This window comes from Metarhizium brunneum, chromosome 2 (assembly GCF_013426205.1).
Source record: "Metarhizium brunneum chromosome 2, complete sequence".
Taxonomy (NCBI): Eukaryota; Fungi; Ascomycota; class Sordariomycetes; order Hypocreales; family Clavicipitaceae; genus Metarhizium; species Metarhizium brunneum.
Window position 1 is genome coordinate 1,876,151 of NC_089423.1, and position 18,964 is coordinate 1,895,114.

Genomic DNA, 18,964 nt, shown 5'->3' on the forward strand with positions numbered 1-18,964 from the left:
TGAAAAGGAAGAATACGAAGCTCGAAGATGCTTTGATAGCTCGAGATGCCACAGTTCGATGATGTGCCCTCTATCCCTGGTGAATAGGAGACCAGTGTGCTACCAATAGAGGGCTACTCGCGAGTATCATGCAAAGCATACGTCTTAGACCAAAGAGTCAAGCAGCGGAACAACGGAACGATGCAGCAATTCAGAAGTACCCAAATTTGCGTCTTCCAGCCCCCCCACGAATGTTCCTCGGTCTCGTTTCTCCTCCTCAGGTGGATGCAAATGAAGATGACCTGATGAGCTGAGTGACAGGTACCCAGATGTATCGTCAGAAGCAAGCTAAAGCGGGTGGCGCTACCGTGTCACCATGACAAAGGAACCAATGAGGAATTTGATTATTCGCAAGCCGGACAATGTGCTCGTCACAGATGGCCCAAAAGGTTGCACCGGTAGTCGCGTGCATCTGCGGCGGATATCCAGCAGGCCTGTAAGAAGTGAGGAATTAATCAGCGAGGCTCCAACTGGTCTGCAAGGGAAACCATTAGCCTGCGAGATCCTGCCTTGGTCCGGTCCACCTGACGCCGTGGCAGGTAGGTGGAAGCGGGAAGGGGCCAATATTGCAGGGGAAATATGTAGATTGATGGGCAGCGTGATGAGCAGAACGGGCACAATGGATCGAAGCTTTGGAGACGAAGTCATTCCCGAAATGGTGATTCCGGAATGACGAGCAGAAAGGCGATTGGGTGGCTCCTTCCCTTGCTAGTGGCGGCTGCCGCGCTGAACCCGCCGTCTGGCCAAGCTCGAGGCACGGGTGCGATGGGATATGTGAAAATGCAGATATTTCCAGCTTGAAGTGGTTCGCAGAGGTTTTCAACTCCAACCTCAGAGGGACGGAGCACTATGCCATCAAATCCCCGGTGTCCGAGGAGGGCATGCCGAGACGTGTTTGGCGAACAGCTAAGATGGGTCGGCCCGCACCAGTGAGCCAACAATCACCCTTCCGGTCGGCTATTACCAATACATGAGTTTGATCTGACCACAATTCAATTGGGAAATTCTGAAGACAGCTCGGTCAACTCGGACCAACCGACCACGGAGTTTCCACCCGATACGAACCCTGGGACCTGCTGAGTACTACCTCGAAACGAATATTCTCTGACCTTTCATCTGTATGCGAGAATTCGACAGCCTTCAGATGAGGCCCACCATGATCACACACCATCATTCTTTTTCGCTGCCTGGCGGTGAAGGACGAGCCCCCGTAGCCTCCGTTAGCCTCCATTAGCCTAACACTTTGATCCATCGCCTTCGTTAGCTAAGTTGACCCATGGTACACGTCACCTTTGAAGTACGGGATAGAAGTGCCACAATTAACTAATGAGACATATTCTTCCAACGAACGCTTATAGAATCGGTATCAACACTAAACACGAATTACAGTACCGTTTCCTTGTTGTCTCCCTATCTTGTAAGGAACTGCTGAAAACATATTGTCCAACTTTCGCTGCGGTTTCCTAGCACCGTTCTGTTGTTTTCGTTCATCTACACCTTGGCTCGATCAGAAAAGACAGGGTCGGCCTTCGTCACAACAACCAATAGCCTCAGCCAAAGACAAATCCGGCTTCGACACGGAGCATAGCCCTGTCGTGCCGCATCAAACCGACAACTGAAGCAAGCCACGCGGTAGCGTTGTGAGCCCACAGGTACGTGCTAGTTCTGGGCGTCAAGACTCGTCCTATCACACAATATATCCAGAATAGCCTCCCAGATCGAACAGGGGGTCTCCTGTCGGCACCCTTAGATGAGGCATAGGCCTAGGAAGAACTCGGAGGAAATCGCTCTTTTGTCGAACTAAATCCGACGGGGCTTCAACTGTCCAGGTCCCGGTTGTGGTTGCTGAGTTTGGCATGCAGAAACGAACGACTCCATTGGGGCCAAAAACCCCCAGTATGTACACATGAACAAGGCGTGAAAGTCTACGATACATCCTTGGACGAACTGCTTCCATACCATTAGCTCCACCACTCCCCTCCTTGAGGTGCTAGAGTGCGGAGTCGATTACCATGAGGTAGGTTGGGTCTTCGCTTCCCTGTAATCGGCATTCTTTACTTGGCACGACTGACTCTGTACCAAGATTTGTACTGCGCGACACACAGCAATGAATGCCGTGCTATGCCTGATTTCTATTGTCCCCGTAACGCCTAAGTTGTTGGACATATCTTGATTTTTCACAACTTGGGTACATAAGGTGCAAGCAATGTGCATGCTTCGCATTGCCTGTGGCTAAAACCGGTGCTAGGACGGCATTAAAATGCACAACGGCCGTTGGAAGCGATATGCTGGGTGAAAGTTCCGACAACCTGGGCGTGGGGTTCAGGAAAAATGGGCAAAAAGGAAAAAAATTTTCGTCCTGCACCTTGCGCCTGAGGTGGACAGCTAAAATATGACGGTCGAACAGTCGAGCAACTATGTGTCCAGGCCGCCGGCGGCTTGGCTATGAACTAGCACAAGCCTGGATCTTATCAGATCCGTTTTTTTTATCTGATCATCAGATAATTCCCTCAACTCCACTTCACTTCGGAAATCTGTTTGACCCAAGCTTTTTGGCCAATGATTTGTGCTGCAAGCGAAAGACATGCACGAGGGGCACTCTACCCTGCCCTGCTCATTTCCAGAAAAGAGTGATGGGGAAAAAATGGTGATGACGACACTTGTGTAAATTCGGAGGACTCGCCTTCTTCTTCAAGCGCAGACGGCGGAGATCTTGTCTAAAAATCATCTCATCGCTGGATTGGGCACCTATTTAGAGTTCATTCGATTCGACTTTGAGACAATTCAGTTTCATGTCCCAAGAAAAAGTGATGGGGAAAACCTGTCACAGACGACTGTGGCCAACGGCGCCACACACCGTGTGGCTTCCCATGCAACGCATTCGTTGCTTTGATTCGTGGCCAATTCTTACATCTTATCAGATCAAGACCCCTGCCGCCAACATCAAGCTTCTTGACCATGGATGGCTTCAAGTGGAACTGGACCCTGTTTTGGCTCCAACAAGGGCTGAAAAAATTGCTGGGGACCTGAAAACCAGCTGCTAGGTTTGCCGAATCATGCGAACAATGACGCGAGCTCATAGCTGGCAGTTGCTCATTTTCGATTGGCTCATGTCAAACTTGGCATTGTATAAGTGAGAGATGGGAGAGTTCAGTCTCACAACGAGGTTGCAGTTGAGATTGTCGGTTACAAGCGCATTGTCCAACAACTACTGCAGTAGTCTAGATGAGTTTGGGATTGGTGCAAAGCCGGACCTGATTCCCAAAGATACGTAGCTAGGTAGGTATTCAGCATAGTTTGGTGGTGTTGACAGAAGCCGTAAAGCCGTCTTACAAGGAGCACTAGTAGTAGTATAACCTTGGAAGCTTGGCAGTGCATTGGAAACTGGCCCGGCATCGTAGATTAAACATGTGGCAAGATCCTGCATCCCAGCACTTGCAGTATTCTGTCGGATCAAATTCCACAATTTCGTACTCGGTACAGAGACGAGTGGCACGGCTCGTGTGATGATATGTGCTTACGAACCTGGTAGCTACCTGGGCACTCCTCCCAGGCCACGACGACCGGTTGTGCTGAGGTGAAAGTGGTGTTCCCAGCCGCATGGCCGTTTGTTGGGAGGGGATCCGCTCCGCAACCACCACAAGGCCATCTGCCGCCCACTTGGGGATCTAGCTTTCTGAGCTACTTGTGAGGACATCGGCGAGGTTGGCCCTGTATTGGACAACATGTGGGCTCGTGTCCCTTGCATTCTCCGCCGTCGCGCTTCTTTGTTTCGATTTTTGCCGGTCTTCGGGCTAGTGGCACGTTTCTGGTGCGACTTGCTCCGTATACTTGTCTGCCACATCATGTTTTGCATATCATGTCATGCGGTACGACTGGACTGCGGGAAGCGGACCCCAGCCAGCATGCGTTGCTTGAAAGGGTAAGGAAACAGAGAGGAAACCCTTGCCGGGTCATCCTGTGTTAATTTTACATTGCATCGAACAAGATGCCGTCGCTTAGCGTGGCTTATTACACATAATGCCGAACGGAAGTCTTTATTGGTACCCTTCCTTCATATTAGAGTCCAGATGTCCCTGTCCCTCGGCCGGTGTGGTACCTTCCTCTTCACAACCACCTTTTCTTCCAGCTTGAGCCTCTTGTTCCTCTTGTTCCTCTTTGAACCTCCTTTCTACTTGTTCGGCTGTGGCCCCCAATCCAGCCACCCTGAACTGAACTTGGTATAAGACAAGATCTAGGACGTGCCAAGCAGTCTGAGCCTCGGGTTGTCGAACACCAGTCCTTTCTTGCAAACAAAGTCAGTCACACCTGCTGGAGCTATTAATACGCGGTAAAGCAACTACATCAATCAAGAGGGAAAAAAAGAGCCAGACCCTTGAACAGTTTCGGGGCGTAGCTTGCCGCCGACGTTTCGATCGGCAGTCAAATCACAGTCCATCAACTGGAACTTGTGGTAAGTGGAATACACAATCGCCGCAGGCTCATTTCACTAAGCCGATAGAAAACAGAAGACAGATTTTGTTTGGCCGAAACAAAGCCAAAGTCGAAAAGTGTCCAAAAAGAGAGAAGAAGAAAACGACACGGTAGACTACCTAGCCAGACACCATGTCACCACACAGCGAGGAAGTTGTGCTCACCAGCAATGGTGCAGCCGACGTGGCGCTTCATGGAAATGCCCTCACGCCGACCAGCAATGGCAGCAACAGAGCTGCTGAAGCCCCTGCTCCCACTCTTGCTCCTGACGCTCCTACCACTTCTGACGCCCCGCAACCCCTCACCTCCGCGTCGACCGCGACTTTGCCTACCAACAAGCCAAACGCCGAAGGCACAGGCGCCTCATCGAACCGTGCCAGCACCAATGGCAATGGCGTGGCTACGCACCATGCCAAGGCAAACTCGAATGGGCAGGCAGTTCAAGAGCCACTCGGCAGCAATGGTCGCGAATTTCTCAACGGAGCAGCTCAGAGCTCGCCGTACCTGGTGCCTACGGCCCTCGATTCCGAGTTTGATCTTATTTGCGTCGGCTTCGGTCCCGCCAGCTTGTCCGTTGCGATAGCTATGCACGATGCCATCGCTGCAGGTAGGAAGCTGTTGCCTGATGGCTCTTATCCCAAGGTCCTGTTTATTGAAAAACAGAACCAGTTTGCCTGGCATTCGGGCATGTTGCTTCCTGGTGCAAAGATGCAGATTTCCTTTATCAAGGACTTGGCTACCCTCAGGGACCCGCGGTCCGAGTTCACCTTTCTGAACTATCTGCACCGCCAGGACCGTCTTGTCGACTTTACCAACCTGAGCACTTTTCTGCCAGCGCGTGTAGAGTACGAGGACTACCTTCGCTGGTGCTCTTCATTCTTCACACGTCTGGCTCGGTTTGGCCAGCAGGTGGTGTCTGTGTCTCCCAACGACAACTCCAAGGGCCCGGTTCGTTCGTTCACTGTCCAGTCCCGAGATACAGCTACTGGGCAAGCTCATACATACCGGGGCCGGCACGTGCTGGTGGCCGCGGGTGGCCAGCCTTCCATGCCCAAGAACTTCCCTCTCAAGCACCCCCGTGTTGTTCATTCTTCACAGTATGCAAATGTCATTGGCGAGTTGATACCCAAGACTGCCACATCTTGCCGTGTCGTTGTTGTCGGCGCTGGTCAGAGTGCAGCCGAAATCTTCAACAATGTTGCGAGCCGATTTCCCAACTCCAAGACCTATCTCGTAATGAGACCTGAGTTTTTACGTCCAAGTGACGATTCTCCCTTGTAAGTGTCCGGGATGCGATCCTCTCATCGCATGGAGAAGACGAAATCAGACGGAAGAATTTAGCATTGAAGACTAACATGTCTGCAGTGTCAACACCGTCTTCAACCCCGAATTCGTTGGCTCCCTTTACACCAAGTCTGCCAAGTACCGTAACAATTTCCTCGCTGAGGCTCGTGCTACCAATTATGGCGTAGTGCGCTTGGAACTTATTGAAGCCCTCTACGAACGAATGTACGACCAGCGCCGAGAGCTCGGCGCGGACGAAAAGGCTTGGCCACACAGAATCATGGGCGGCAAGCAAATCATCAGCATAGAGCCCCATGGCGAAACCCTTGAGCTCAAGGTTCAAAGTGTTCAAGACGGCGCACTAGACGGTTTCATCGATGATGCTGATGTGGAGGTTATCGAGGCCGACCTCGTCATCGCCGCCACAGGATATCAGCGCAACGCCCATGTTGGTATGCTCAAGGACGCGTGGAACATGTTGCCCAAAGCCGCTCCTGGCGGCTTGCAGTTTAGCAAAGGTATCTCAGGATGGAACGTGGAGACGGAACAGGGCGAGCGCAAGATTGCAGTTGGCCGTGACTACAAAGTCAAGTTTGCCCCTGGAACTGTTGCTGATGAAGCGGGAGTGTGGCTGCAAGGCTGCTGTGAGGGTACACATGGGGTAAGTTGATGATGTAAGCTTTTTTTTTAAACGATCTGCTAACAGTGACTAGTTGAGTGATACGCTTTTGTCGGTCCTAGCCACAAGATCTGGAGAAATCGTCGATAGCATCTTCGGAAGCCAGTAGATAACCGTCAGTATCGACAGGTGATGCTGACTACACCTTTCGACCCCAAAAAATCTACATAGATCAAGTGGAAGATTCCATTCTCAGAACAAGAAGCGACGTCATGCAATCAACTGTCCATGCTTGGAACCAACGGAATCTTTTTCTTCGTCCTCACGTATATATATTCCGGGACTATTTCCCTCTACTTTTTAGGAACGAGCGATCTTTTTTTTTCTTTAAACCAAGGCAAGAGACCGAGAGCGGAGAATTGTGATTGCAGAGAGAAATGAAAGGAAAAGATATAACTTCTCATTCGTGAGAAGCAGCGTCAGACATTTCTGATGCCGAAGTACCTTATTACGAGTCAATGCCCGCACTCATTGATAATTAGTTAGTATACAATTTCTGGTGCTATTAAAAAAAGTCTATATACCAGCTGTGTAGTTGCCGTTTCGTTTGGGATTGGACCCTGGGTTCGCATTAGTCGACTGGCACGGCTGATGCTGATATTAAATGACTGATTGGCCTTGACGCCGCGGCCGAACCGGGGACGTAGAGTCTCTATTTCCCGATGCCGGCAATGGTTACTACTGACCAAGGATGCTTCTGTGCAAGTCGATATCAACCTTTATGCTGAGGCCGTTGCTCTTGGTGTTGCAGATATGACACAATGAACGATGGTGACGCAGATATCGTGTGGTGCGGGAAAGCAAGAGCAACTGGAATGGAAATAATCAAATAATTACAAGTTTGGTATGGCCAGGTCTCGCAAAAGACTATACACTTGCACAGAACACTGTCTGCGGTTTCCATAGTCCTCGTTGCAAGCACAGACTATTGCGAGATATACTTGCCACATCGTCCAAATAGACACCGCCACATGGTAGCATTTCATCAATGCCAGGCAGAATACAGACTCAGCACCTTGTCTGTCTGATGGTATACTTCGTGCCTTGGTGTTGCTGGTTCATGCAACTCTGCTACACCCATAGGGTAGCGACAACTGAATGATGAGTGTCCGAAGCAGCTCAGGCCAACATGCATACTGGTCAATGGCGTTCAGACCAGCTTTTCTGAAAGTCTGTTCCCAATGCCAAGTCATCCATTCTCATTTAACGTCTATTGTTTTTAAAGCCAGTCTCACTGTGGATTTCAATGTGGCACATGGCAATAAGGTCTCTGCTTGTGGGGTGTCAGCATCAGACGCTGCCGACATGCCCGGCGATGAGTGCGGCGCGAAGTCATTCCGATATCTGTGTGGTAGGACCGTAGCACAGCCTCCAAGGTATTTGATCAGATTGCAAATGGCGAACCTCAATGGCATCAAAGATAGCACGTCTTTTGGGAAAGAGCTCTACCGTGCCGGGGTAGTTGCAACTATTCGTCTTCGAGGGTATCTACCGTTAAGTTCTGAACGTTAGCACTCGATGTTGCGTGTCGCGCTCGTTCACGGGGTGTGACTCATGACGATTCCCACCAATTGACGACGAGTCGAGTTCCCATTCGCAGGGTCCAGCCGACGCAGCCAGCCGACGCCAGAGGGGACCGATTGCGATTACGATTGCGACTTGCTTGTGGGACACGACATGCATGCGTGGACAATGGCAATGGTGACACTGGTGAGGCGTGGCACAAGCGTGAACAAAGGGCCCGCTAGGCTGCATTGGGAGCACGTAAGGGTTTAGGGACTGTCAATGCGACGGCTGACAAACCAGACCCTGTGTCCCTTGCTGTGCCCGATCTCAAAGCCAAGCCTTCATGAAAGCCCCGGGGAGTATCCCGCGGCAGTACCCGGCGATGAAGGCCTGGCCGTGGGGGGGCATGGTGGCTTGTGAGTCTTCTTGGTACGATAGACTTGGGAGACTGAGAATGGATTGCAATTCGACGGTTGCATTTTGCATGCTCTTAAATAAGTGCACAGGCTGAAGCCGGCGGGACAGAACAGTTTGCAGTGTTTTCCTCATCGGTGCTGTCCCTGGGCCGAGAACCGGAGTGGCGGTGATGCTAAAACATGAGTACTAGTACTAGTCACGACCCATGAGCAAGATGTCCACCGCCATGTACGTACGAGCAATAAGATACTATTCCGTGAATCGATATCCAATTACAGCAGGTGCTGTGCCGTGCTACTACTTGACTTGAAATGCAAGTTCAGCAAGGCTGCAATAGCTATCAAACCATGACCGAGCCATCGCAGCAAGCGAGTTGTGAGTAAGTTCACGCATCGAAACCAGTCACAAAAATCCCCCATCTTCTGTTCTCCACCAGTTCATAATATCTAGACCCTCAGCTGAAGCCCCTCCCAGTATATTGCACTTGTGCTTTCCTATTTCATCTTCTTAGTCTTCTCTCTTAATCTGGTATTATGGAGCGTCAAGCCGTCCGACAATAAAACGTAGCTGACCGGACCGTCAGCCTAGTTGCTAGGTCCTTTATTAAATGTTGGGACCTCGGCCTCGGAGATCGGCTTGGATGAACCCCAGCTTTGGTTGGCCAGATTGACTCTTTCGACAGCAGCAGCAGCAGCAGCAGTAGTAGTAGTACTAGATTGGGCAGCTCCAATGATGGCTCGCTTGTCCTAGTTCCAAGGGTAAAATGAGGCTGTGCTGGAGCCTTGTCGCAATTTGAGATTTGGACACTTCTCGAGGCGACGATGGGATCGATCGGGTTGGGTTCACGTTGTGTTTCTAGCTTTTGGTGGTGGCCTGGCAGTAGTTAGCCCCTTGGCTCCATTCGTTCCACTAGACGCACATGTGGCTTGAGTGGATTGAAGCCAAGTTTGCTTTCTGGGACGTGGAGAATGGAGCGTTTATTCATCAGAGATGCTGCAGTAAAGCAGCGTGGGGAGAGACTGGTAAACTTTAAAACAGCATTCGATCAGGTTCTGATTAAAACATCAATATTGACTCCATCTGCCTGTTGGCTTACGTCTCCTTCTTTCGTAAAGTCCGTTGCATATTTTCCCGCTAGCCTGACCCCTCCCTTCCCTCTATTTGTCTTCACATGCCCGTTCCGAGCAGTTTGAGCAGTCCTCCCAAACCCATGGACTCATGGAGTCAATTCATACCTAGCAAATAGACAGTATCCTCTTCTGCGTGGAGGAGGAGGAAACAGGACAGAAACGAATAATTCTTCTTGTCCAGAAAACTTGCTTTGCTTTTCCCTTCCTCTCCACACCCCGGTCATCTGTATCAGGCGTCCATGTCAACGTCTGCGTCTGCATTGCATCTGCATCTGCATCCGCATCCGCATCCATCCCACCTTCGTCAAGTCCACGTCAACCGGTCAATGGGCCTTGGTCTTCATCTCCAACCCCACAACTTTAGAAACTCCAGAACTCTCCGGACGGCGGAACTCCAGATCCTAGACACAGACCAACCATTCCTCGACACTTTGCTCGCCCTGCGTACAGCCCTACGAGGCTTACTCGTCACACCTCTCATACCCTTTCTCAGTCACTTGGTCGTTGCCTGTCTGCACTCAAACCGGGCAAGCAGGCACGCAACATATTACGATTGCCGACAAAGTGGCTGTCGCTTCAGTGTCGTCACCTCGTCACCACCTCCACAGTCTCAGTCATTGCGATTACTCTTTTTGTTTTTTTTTGTCTTCCTTCTCTAATTGACCGTCGAATAGCCCTCCGTTGGCGGAGGAGACAGGATGCCAGGGATTGTGTCATCTTGTCCTTATCATTCCGGGGCACAACGCCTTGTTACAATAACCATAATATAGGTACGCTCTTCTCGCCGCCCAACTTTGCTTATTTCTCCTGTGCTTTCGGCACTTTGTTTCCAATTGCCTCTCGTCAGCATCACTTCACGCTTTTGCGGACCGTTGGCCCAGCTGTCGTTTTACCCCGCCACTTTTCACCATTACATACTATTATCACTCAGTCGGTTGTCTCGCCCTAACTAGTCGGTTTTCTATTTTTCTTTGGTGCTCTTACCGGCTTGTCGAATAAAGAAGGGGAAAGCTTAAGCCTTGTGTCTTTTCGTGTAGTATCTATAGCTTTTGGCACGAGACCAAGGTGCCTCGTGCCTCGTACCCTGTGACGTGGGCTTATCGTCGCAGAGAAAGATGCAGCTTGACCATGGCGATCGACGACCCTCTCAACGACTTCCTGTCAACCCTCGGCGCCACAAGGTAGCCCCAGAGCATCGCAAACGAGTTGCGACAGCGTAAGTGGCCTCTCTCTTCTTATACTTGGCTTCTGGGGGGCGCTGGCGCGCAGAAGCAATTTCCTCGTTCCTGAATGCGTGGCGTGAACCGGTGGGGGATTGAGACAGGTTGAGACAGGTCAACTCAGCTCGGCTCAGCTCGACCCAAGCGCGTGCCACTGTTGAGATCTCGAAATGCCTCGGTGATGTACTGAAGAGTTGCCTACAACCTAGACACAGACACAAAACAGTTGGCTAACCATTGCGCGCCCCTCCTGGGCGCTCTGAACAGATGCAACAGCTGCAATGTACGCCGGATCAAGTGCTCTGGTGAACGCCCCTGCAGCCAATGCGCCTCGACCGCCCGCGATTGCGTTTACCCTACCGTCGTTGAGAAGGTTTCTGTTCCCCGAGCCGAGCTGGACGACCTGAGAAAGAAGGTCGAAGTCTACGAGAAGGCTCTACATGATGCAGTGGCGGATCCAACGAGACGCCAGGAGCTTCTGCATCACGCCGCCAGCCCCGATTCCTCATCACCAACCAGCCCCTTTGCGAGTACCGTCCAGTCTGCCGCCGGACTGGCAAACACAGTCCACAGCCAGCCATCCGGAACCAACTCGATCAAGACCGAGCCGGCAGACGACGACGCGGTGCTGAGTCCCGGACGTTTACTTCAAGATGCCGACGGTATGGGCAGATATATGGGTGAGACTGCTGGTGCCACCTTTCTCGACCACCTCAAGGAATTGATGGGCGCGGCTCTTCCTACCTCGCCACAAGACAGACCGGCCCGAGTTGACCAGAACAGCTTCTTGTCAAGCTTGGGCAACTACACTGTCGATGACCAGCGTCCACTCAACCACGCCGTGAACCCTCTATGGCTGCCCCCTGACAGCACCATCGGCGTCGTCTTATCCGAACTGCGGCACTTCATCCAGGATGGTGGTGGCCAGTGGCCAAGTGGTGGCATCTACTGGTGGGGAGACTTGGGCACAATCCCCGTTCGAGCGCCAGTTTCACCCTCGCCAGACATGGACTTGAGCGCATATCGTCATTTGGCTTTTTATCACGCTGCTCTCGCCGTGGCATGCCAAAGCACCACAACCCAACCGCCGCCAAGCTCGGATTCCCACCCATCCCTGAGCGAGCCATATTACGCACGAGCTGCTATGCTTCTGGGTAATCCGCTTGAGATCAAGCGTCGCACTATTGGTGATGTCGCTTCTCTTGCCATGATGAGTTTCTACCTTGTCGAGACAAATCGACCAGATGCGGCTTACATGTATGTCACTGCTGCTATGCACATTAGCATCATGCTCGGTGCCCATCGAGGATGGGTTGACGAGCGAGGCAAGAGGGTCTTTTGGTCAGTGTATTGCCTTGACCGTTGGTTAAGCTGTCTCACCGGACGGCCTCCTACAATCACAGACGAGGCCATCCAATTGCCACTGCCAGCAGACGAGGCGTACGTATGAGGTGCATCTTTCAGGAAAGAAATACTTACTGACAATATCTTCAGACTGATGCCTCCTGCCGCGGGGCTGAGGGCTCATGTTGAGCTTTCTCGCATCTCGGGACATGTTGTTGGCAATACTTACCGTGGAGCGAAGATCGAGGCGGGGACACGTCAGCCGGATAATGCCATATGGATGCTTGAACAATGGCAATCGGCTCTTCCACCAGCCTTACAACTTATTAAAGGATTGAGCAACGATCCCGCAAGCTGCTTGTTGCATATGAGATACAACCAACTTCTCGTCGTGGCTATTCGACCCCTCTTCTTATCCGCCGTCAAGCGAGCGGTCGCTGATCGTCTGATGGGCCAAACGACCACCATGGATAGCGTTCCTCAGATTGAGAATCTGAAGTGCTGTATTTCCGCTGCAATTCGTAATATGGCACTTGCGCGACACTTATCAACGTTGAATGGGCAACGCAAGACTCTGCATGCAGGCTTGCACTTTATCTTCCATGCTGCTGTGTGTCTCATTCTTCGACCCCTTGTTTTCAGAGAAGAATCCTCACAAGAGGAGGCTATTGCCGCCATGAACGATGTAGATTATGGCATTAAAAAGATGCTCGAGGCTGCCAGCAAGGGCAACACAGATGGCCAGCGATGTGCAGAAACCCTTCAAGAGCTCCGTTGCTTGGTTGGAAGACTTACGGCACCGTTGGGTCAGGATCCCATTCTCAGCACGATTTCTTCCTCTGCTCCTACTATAGCACCTCACCTTGTTTCTCAGGAGCTTCCGCCACCTCCTATGCCCATCGGAGACGATCCAGTGTTATACGACGAATTAGTTACATGGATGGGTGACGACTGGCCGATATATAACAGTTACGTGAATGAGTAACGACGATTTATACATGTCTGGTTGCGTATGAACTTTGATTTAGATTTTGGCGAATTATTTGGAGACGGAGTGGGCTATTATGATATCGCGGTTACTGGGCGTATTTTCATTTAGACGGTCTATACCTACTTCAAGGGGGCAAAGAATTTGATATCTTGAATTTTATAAACGCCTTAGTTCATATTGTATTCATTAGAATATTGCAAACTCACTTGTCGTGGCGTCAGTGACAGCTGTGTGAGGTCTCCACCAATTATAATCAAGTTCCCGTATTTATTAAGCTCACGCCATGCGAGCGTCATGCTCCATGCCTCTCTCATTGCACGATGCACTCACTCTGGCCAACATGACGATCAGGGTATTAGGAGTACTCCTACACGAGGCCTCGTCATTGGTTTGTTCATAAAATTCCGGGAGCATGCTTCACGCCTCCCACAAACACCAAACTCCATCAGACCGTCTCACTACACCATCATCGACCATGTCTCAGCTCAAGAAGCGTTCCGTGGCAGTCAGCTTTATCTTCCAATTCCCCAAAGACGACACCACAAACACCAGACCAAAAGTCGCTCTTTTCAAGCGAAGCGACAAAGTCCGCACCTACCAGTTCGTCGCTATCATCTAGCCCTTCTTTCACAACGCCCGATAACAAGCCTCCCTCTCCCCTACTTCGATGGACTGACTAACACAAAAGCAGACACAAATATGCACCGGTATCCGGCTCCATTGAGTCCTTCGATGTAAACCCTCTCACAACAGCGTGGCGAGAAATTCAAGAAGAAACGACCCTCACTCCATGCTCACTCACACTCTTCCGCCAAGGAAAACCGTATTCCTTTGTCGACGAATCCATCCAGCGCGAATGGACCATCAACCCCTTTGGATTCATTCTTACCTGTGATCCTTCCAAGATTACAATTGATTGGGAGCACGACGATTACGCATGGTTTGATCCAGCGGACGTCGCCGACGATCAAAAAGTCGACGGCGTCCCCAAGTTGCTAGAGAGCCTGCGAAGGGTGTGGCTTGAATTCGACCTCGGCGCCGCGGCACCAGTCTTGGACGCCAGCCTGACGAGGTTGAAGGGCGATCATGAGAGCGGCGCGCGACAGCTAGCGGGAATTGCACTGGGCGCCTTCGCCGACGTGTTGAAGAAGTCGGACATCTCCGACAAGGAGGTCTGGTGGGCGAACGCACGACGGGCGGGCTGGCACCTGTGGAAAAACGGGAGGGAGAGCATGGGGGCGCCGATTCTGAGCGTCGTGCTGGCCGGCCTGGATGTGGTTCGCGAAAAGACCAGCGAGGGCCTGTCGGCAGACGTGGTCGACGATATCGTTGCTTCCTTGGACGAGCTTGCCAGGCAGAGGGAGGCGTCGGCGAGCAGGATCGCAAACGCCTTCGCCGCGTTTCTGCAGCAGCGCCCTGCTGATGGGCCCATTCGCATCCTCACGCTGTCGTCCAGTTCGACGATAGCGAGCTGCCTCACGCATGCGCTCGCCAGCATTGGCCACAGACTCGATCTCCGCATCTTGGAGTCCCGCCCGCTCTGCGAAGGTGCCAAACTCGCTTACAAGCTTTCCTCCTTTGCTGCTGAGCACAATTTCTCATCGCGTGTCGATATCACGGTCATGACGGATGCCGCGGCGGGCATAGCCTCCCAGGACGTGGATCTACTCCTCCTCGGAGCGGACCTGATTGATAGACACGGCAATGTGAGCAATAAGACGGGTTCGTTGCCGGCTGTTCTAGCGGCGAGGCACGTTTCGAACAATGTAAAGGTTGTGGTTGTGAGCGAGAAGGAAAAGGTGCTGCCGTTTGAAGCGCCAGGGCATGAGGACAATGATGCTGGTGAGGTGACTCGGGGTTGGGATAGTGTGGGAGTGGTGAGAGGGCAACGGCCAGGAGGAGATGTGAAGGTGAGAAATGTGTATTTTGAGTGGGTTAATAATGGGCTGGTGGATGTATATGTTACGGACGAAGGGATTTCGGGGACGGAGGATGTCATGAGGTGGGCGGCAGATATTGAACGGAGGGCAAAGGACGTCTTTGACGGGTTGTGATGGCGATGGTTTTGCAAGAACTGCGGTATGTGCGCGAATATACCGTGAGTGTCTTGTCATGATGTTCATTACAGATTCTGACACGAGATTGGCAAAGCTGGGCAACCAACAGGTGGTATCAAATGTAATATGTTGTTGTTGGCTGTAGGCATCCAGGTTGCCATGTTTCCCCAGACAAAAGACCCTACCATCAGGGGTGAGCATAAACCTTTCACAAGTAGCATGCATTATACGGCAAGATACTTCAGGTCAGGGTTTTTTTGCGGATCCTGGTATAAGCATTTATGCCTCATCCTGCAACTGACTCTGTAAGCCCCGTTTACCTACCCTCATCGCAATTTCCAACTCTCTCTCCTCATCTCTCAACCGCGCCTTGCTAGCCATGAGATCCCTCTCTCTCCGCTTCTTCTGCTCTTCCACAACTCGATTTCTCTCCTCCAGCGCCTTTTCGCGCTTGCCTCGCGCCTCCCTCGCCTTCTTCTTCTTTTCCCCATCTTCCTCGGAAGCTGCAACGTCTTCCGGCGGCGGCGGCAGCGTCTGAAGATAGGCTTCCACAAGAGGGTCGCGAATCTTGGGATCCAATGAAATGTACCGCAGATCAATAAGTACAGGAGTAGGGAGACTCGTCGGCGAGGACTTGTTATTTAACAAGTGGATGGGTTGAGCTCTCAGTAGCGCGGTGAGATCAGACTTTAGCTTTGCTTGTGGCATCTTCAATCGACTTATATGTTCGCGGTATGCCTTTTCGCGATCTTTGTCGGACAGTTTCATATCCTTCATCGCTTCCTCCCTTTTATATTTTCTCTTGAATTCAGGCCAGTACAACTTTGGCGTGGCCTTTTCTTGCAGGAAAGCCATGTATCCGATCTTGGGGTCCTTCTTCTCCTGCTTGGCTCGCTGTTCTTTGAGTTCGGTAATCTTCTCGCGCATCCATTCGTCCCAGCATTCTTTGCGCGCTCGTGTTGTAGTGAGGGCTGTGTACCGTGGGTCGTCCATAATTTTGCCTTCTTCGATGAGTTTATCCCATGGGCTGTAGGGATTAATGTTGAAGTCGTTGAGCAGATCCTTGAAGAGAAGCTTGGCGTCTTCTTCCGAAAATTCAACCCCCTCTGTGCCCTCAGGCCAGCTCTCCATATTGCCGTCGTCGTAGTCGCCTGGTTCGAGACCGTATTCCTCTCCCATGGCTTGGAGTTGCGCGGCAATGTCTGCCTCAGTAAATTCGACAGGGCCGTCTGCTTCATCTTCTTCTTCCTCCTCCTCCTCCTCCTCCTCCCCCTCTTCTTCTACCACTTCTTCTTCAGATTCGCCTTTATTTGTCCGCCGTCGTTTAGACGGGTGCTCAGTGTCAAGGGAATCACCACCCTCATCGTCAGTCACTTGTACCTCGATCTCTTCATATTCGTCGCTGTCGTAGTCATGCTGCTTCTCGGCCAGATCCCCTGTTTTATTCTCCGCATTTTTCTCGCTTTTGGCATCCTCTGCTGTGCCAGTGGCTTTGCCCCGTATTCGTGCCTTATCTAACTCAAGGATACCCTCCATAAGCTTCTCTGGGATGCGCCAGTAACTCGCATTTTTCACTGGATTATAAGCAAACCGTCTGGAATACTTCGTGTACACAAGAAGCCACGGTTCACATCCTGGAATCTTCTCTGCCTTCCTCGGTTTATCAACGGGTTGTGGCTTCGGCCTGCCTTCGAACCCTCCCCTACTGCCACCTCGACCGCTGTGAGCGCCTCGAGCTCGGGGCTGGTTCTGGGGATTAAGTTGCGCAAGATATGCGTTTGCCACCCGTGGATCGGCGAGCGACGGGAGATTCGCGTACGGCGAGTATGCGTCTTGCGCCGACACTGCAGAGGGTGGCGGCAGGCCAGGTCGCTGGTAAGTTGATTCCTTTGTTGATGCATTGTAGTAGTATTTGTGTCCTGTTGGCGCGGTATGTTCTGTCCACCCTGGCGGTAATGGGGCCGACGCTGCCGCAGCAGCAGCAGATGGCTTGTATGTCGATTTGAGCCCGCCAGCGCTCGCCATCGTTGCAGACGTTTTGAGGAGGATTCGTGAATACTTTGGAGATCAAAGCTTTGGATGTCAACGTCAATGCCGAATCAGCCACTGAGCTGGAGCTTGAGAGCGATAGTGGAGCATCCATCCGAAGTACCTGGGTACTTGAAATAACCGTTGACCTCGACCTTGGAAGGTCCATCCGACGCACAATTGCATTTACGTACCTATTAGGCAGGTAGGCAGATATAACAATTGGTGAGTTTTCGAAATTAGCTTTTGGCCGTGAAATTGTGAACTGCATCGTCAGTGTCTGAGCACAACAAAGATATTCCCCGTTCTCCTCAACAGCTCTGTTACGGCAGTGCGACTTGACAACGATTTCGCCAATGGAGTCTGATCCTAGCAGGCCGGAACCTCAAGCCCCATTAATTCTTGCCATCATCCCTGTTTTGGTTGTTTCGACGTCGTGTTCGCAGCATCAACCTACTTGAACAGCGCCGAAGCCTCTTGCTTCGTAGCAAACAATTCCCATGGCCTCCATTAAGTATCTTTAACTTGGACCGGGCAATTGAATCCTCTTGTTTATCGCCATGGCTCCTCGCAGAGTATCCGGCGGACCCGTGGCGTTCCTCGGTCGAGCTTGGCAAGTAAGCTCTCCCTTCAACCCGATCGAGACCAACAGTCTCAACTGCAGCCATGCAACTTCATTTCTAATGATTCTCTAGACTACGCACGCTCCGGAGTATGTTGGACTCGTGATATTGATAGCGGGATGGCTTGCTGTTGGACTCATTACCCGACCCCCTTCCCGTTGTACTCGTCGCTAACTTGCCAAAGCTCGCATTGTTTGTCACGCCATTTCACCGAATGTTTTTCATCAATGACCTTCATATCGCATATCCTCATGCTGTACATGAGAGGGTATCTGTCCGTACGTCAATCATGTTCTCGAAACTGGAGGCCCGATGAGCACCGCCAGCTAACTGAGCCCAGCCTGGCTGTTCATATATGCCTTCTTCATTCCCCTAGGCGTCCTCATCCTCTACAACCTCACCGCCAGATCGCCAATCGTAAAGCATGAAGTCACCTACCTCTCCTTTTTCATATCCATAGTCCTCACATTATTTCTCACCGACGTGGTCAAGAACGCCGTGGGTCGACCTCGTCCTGACCTCCTGGATCGATGCCACCCGTCCCCTGGAACTAAAGAGAATGTCTTGGTCACTATCGAGGTCTGCACCGCTGGGGAATCACACAAGTTACAGGATGGATGGCGATCGTTTCCATCTGGTCACTCATCGTTCTCCTTTGCAGGATTAGGCTTCTTGAGCCTGTTCCTTGCCGGACAATTACACATTTTCCATCACCCAATTGGAGGGAGGGATCTAGGTAGAGCATTGATTTGCTTGTCACCCCTGGTTGCGGCGACACTGATTGCCATTTCGCGCTGTGAAGACTACAGACATGACGTATATGACGTCTGTGTTGGATCAGTGCTGGGGATGAGTGTAGCATATTGGAGTTATAGACGTCATTGGCCGAGATTGTCGATTGCCAGGTGCCATGAGCCGTATCCTCGACCGGGCGCGGATTTGCAGTCTGCAGCATGGCAGAGGGTTCGTGATGAGGAGGAAGGTGGCCGTGCTATGGATGACGAATATGAGCTTCAACCACAACGACCGTCAAGAGGCTGATACCAGCATGCTGAAATGAGCAAGTTGTGTTTGCATGTACGATATTCTAGGGAGCATGGGTGAAAGTATACATATAGATTTGTACGAGGAAATAGCGTTGCATATAGAAATCCGGGATACGTCGGCATGTCA

General features: G+C 51.5%; 5 protein-coding genes across 5 annotated transcripts; 4 read left to right on the plus strand and 1 right to left on the minus strand.

Annotated features, from left to right (window-relative positions):
- Positions 1–4,644: 4,644 nt before the first annotated feature.
- SID1 (L-ornithine N(5)-monooxygenase) lies at positions 4,645–6,584 on the plus strand (the record flags this gene model as incomplete). Its single annotated transcript, XM_014691430.1, has 3 exons — positions 4,645–5,789; positions 5,878–6,457; positions 6,510–6,584. The coding sequence occupies 3 exons, from the start codon at positions 4,645–4,647 to the stop codon at positions 6,582–6,584; spliced, it is 1,800 nt and encodes a 599-aa protein (XP_014546916.1).
- Positions 6,585–10,643: 4,059 nt separating this feature from the next.
- G6M90_00g035230 (uncharacterized protein) lies at positions 10,644–13,077 on the plus strand (the record flags this gene model as incomplete). Its single annotated transcript, XM_066130166.1, has 3 exons — positions 10,644–10,744; positions 11,025–12,188; positions 12,243–13,077. The coding sequence occupies 3 exons, from the start codon at positions 10,644–10,646 to the stop codon at positions 13,075–13,077; spliced, it is 2,100 nt and encodes a 699-aa protein (XP_065986165.1).
- A 481-nt stretch (positions 13,078–13,558) lies between these two features.
- Positions 13,559–15,137, plus strand: G6M90_00g035240 (uncharacterized protein; the record flags this gene model as incomplete). The annotated part of the gene is made up of 2 exons (XM_014691432.1): positions 13,559–13,683; positions 13,775–15,137. The coding sequence occupies 2 exons, from the start codon at positions 13,559–13,561 to the stop codon at positions 15,135–15,137; spliced, it is 1,488 nt and encodes a 495-aa protein (XP_014546918.1).
- A 282-nt stretch (positions 15,138–15,419) lies between these two features.
- Positions 15,420–17,165, minus strand: dre4 (Pre-mRNA-splicing factor dre4; the record flags this gene model as incomplete). Its single annotated transcript, XM_014691433.1, has 1 exon — positions 15,420–17,165. One exon carries the CDS (start codon positions 17,163–17,165, stop codon positions 15,420–15,422), a length of 1,746 nt encoding a protein of 581 aa, XP_014546919.1.
- Positions 17,166–17,728: 563 nt separating this feature from the next.
- On the plus strand, positions 17,729–18,832 carry DPP1 (Diacylglycerol pyrophosphate phosphatase 1; the record flags this gene model as incomplete). The annotated part of the gene is made up of 3 exons (XM_014691434.1): positions 17,729–17,785; positions 17,976–18,069; positions 18,132–18,832. The coding sequence occupies 3 exons, from the start codon at positions 17,729–17,731 to the stop codon at positions 18,830–18,832; spliced, it is 852 nt and encodes a 283-aa protein (XP_014546920.1).
- Positions 18,833–18,964: the final 132 nt, after the last annotated feature.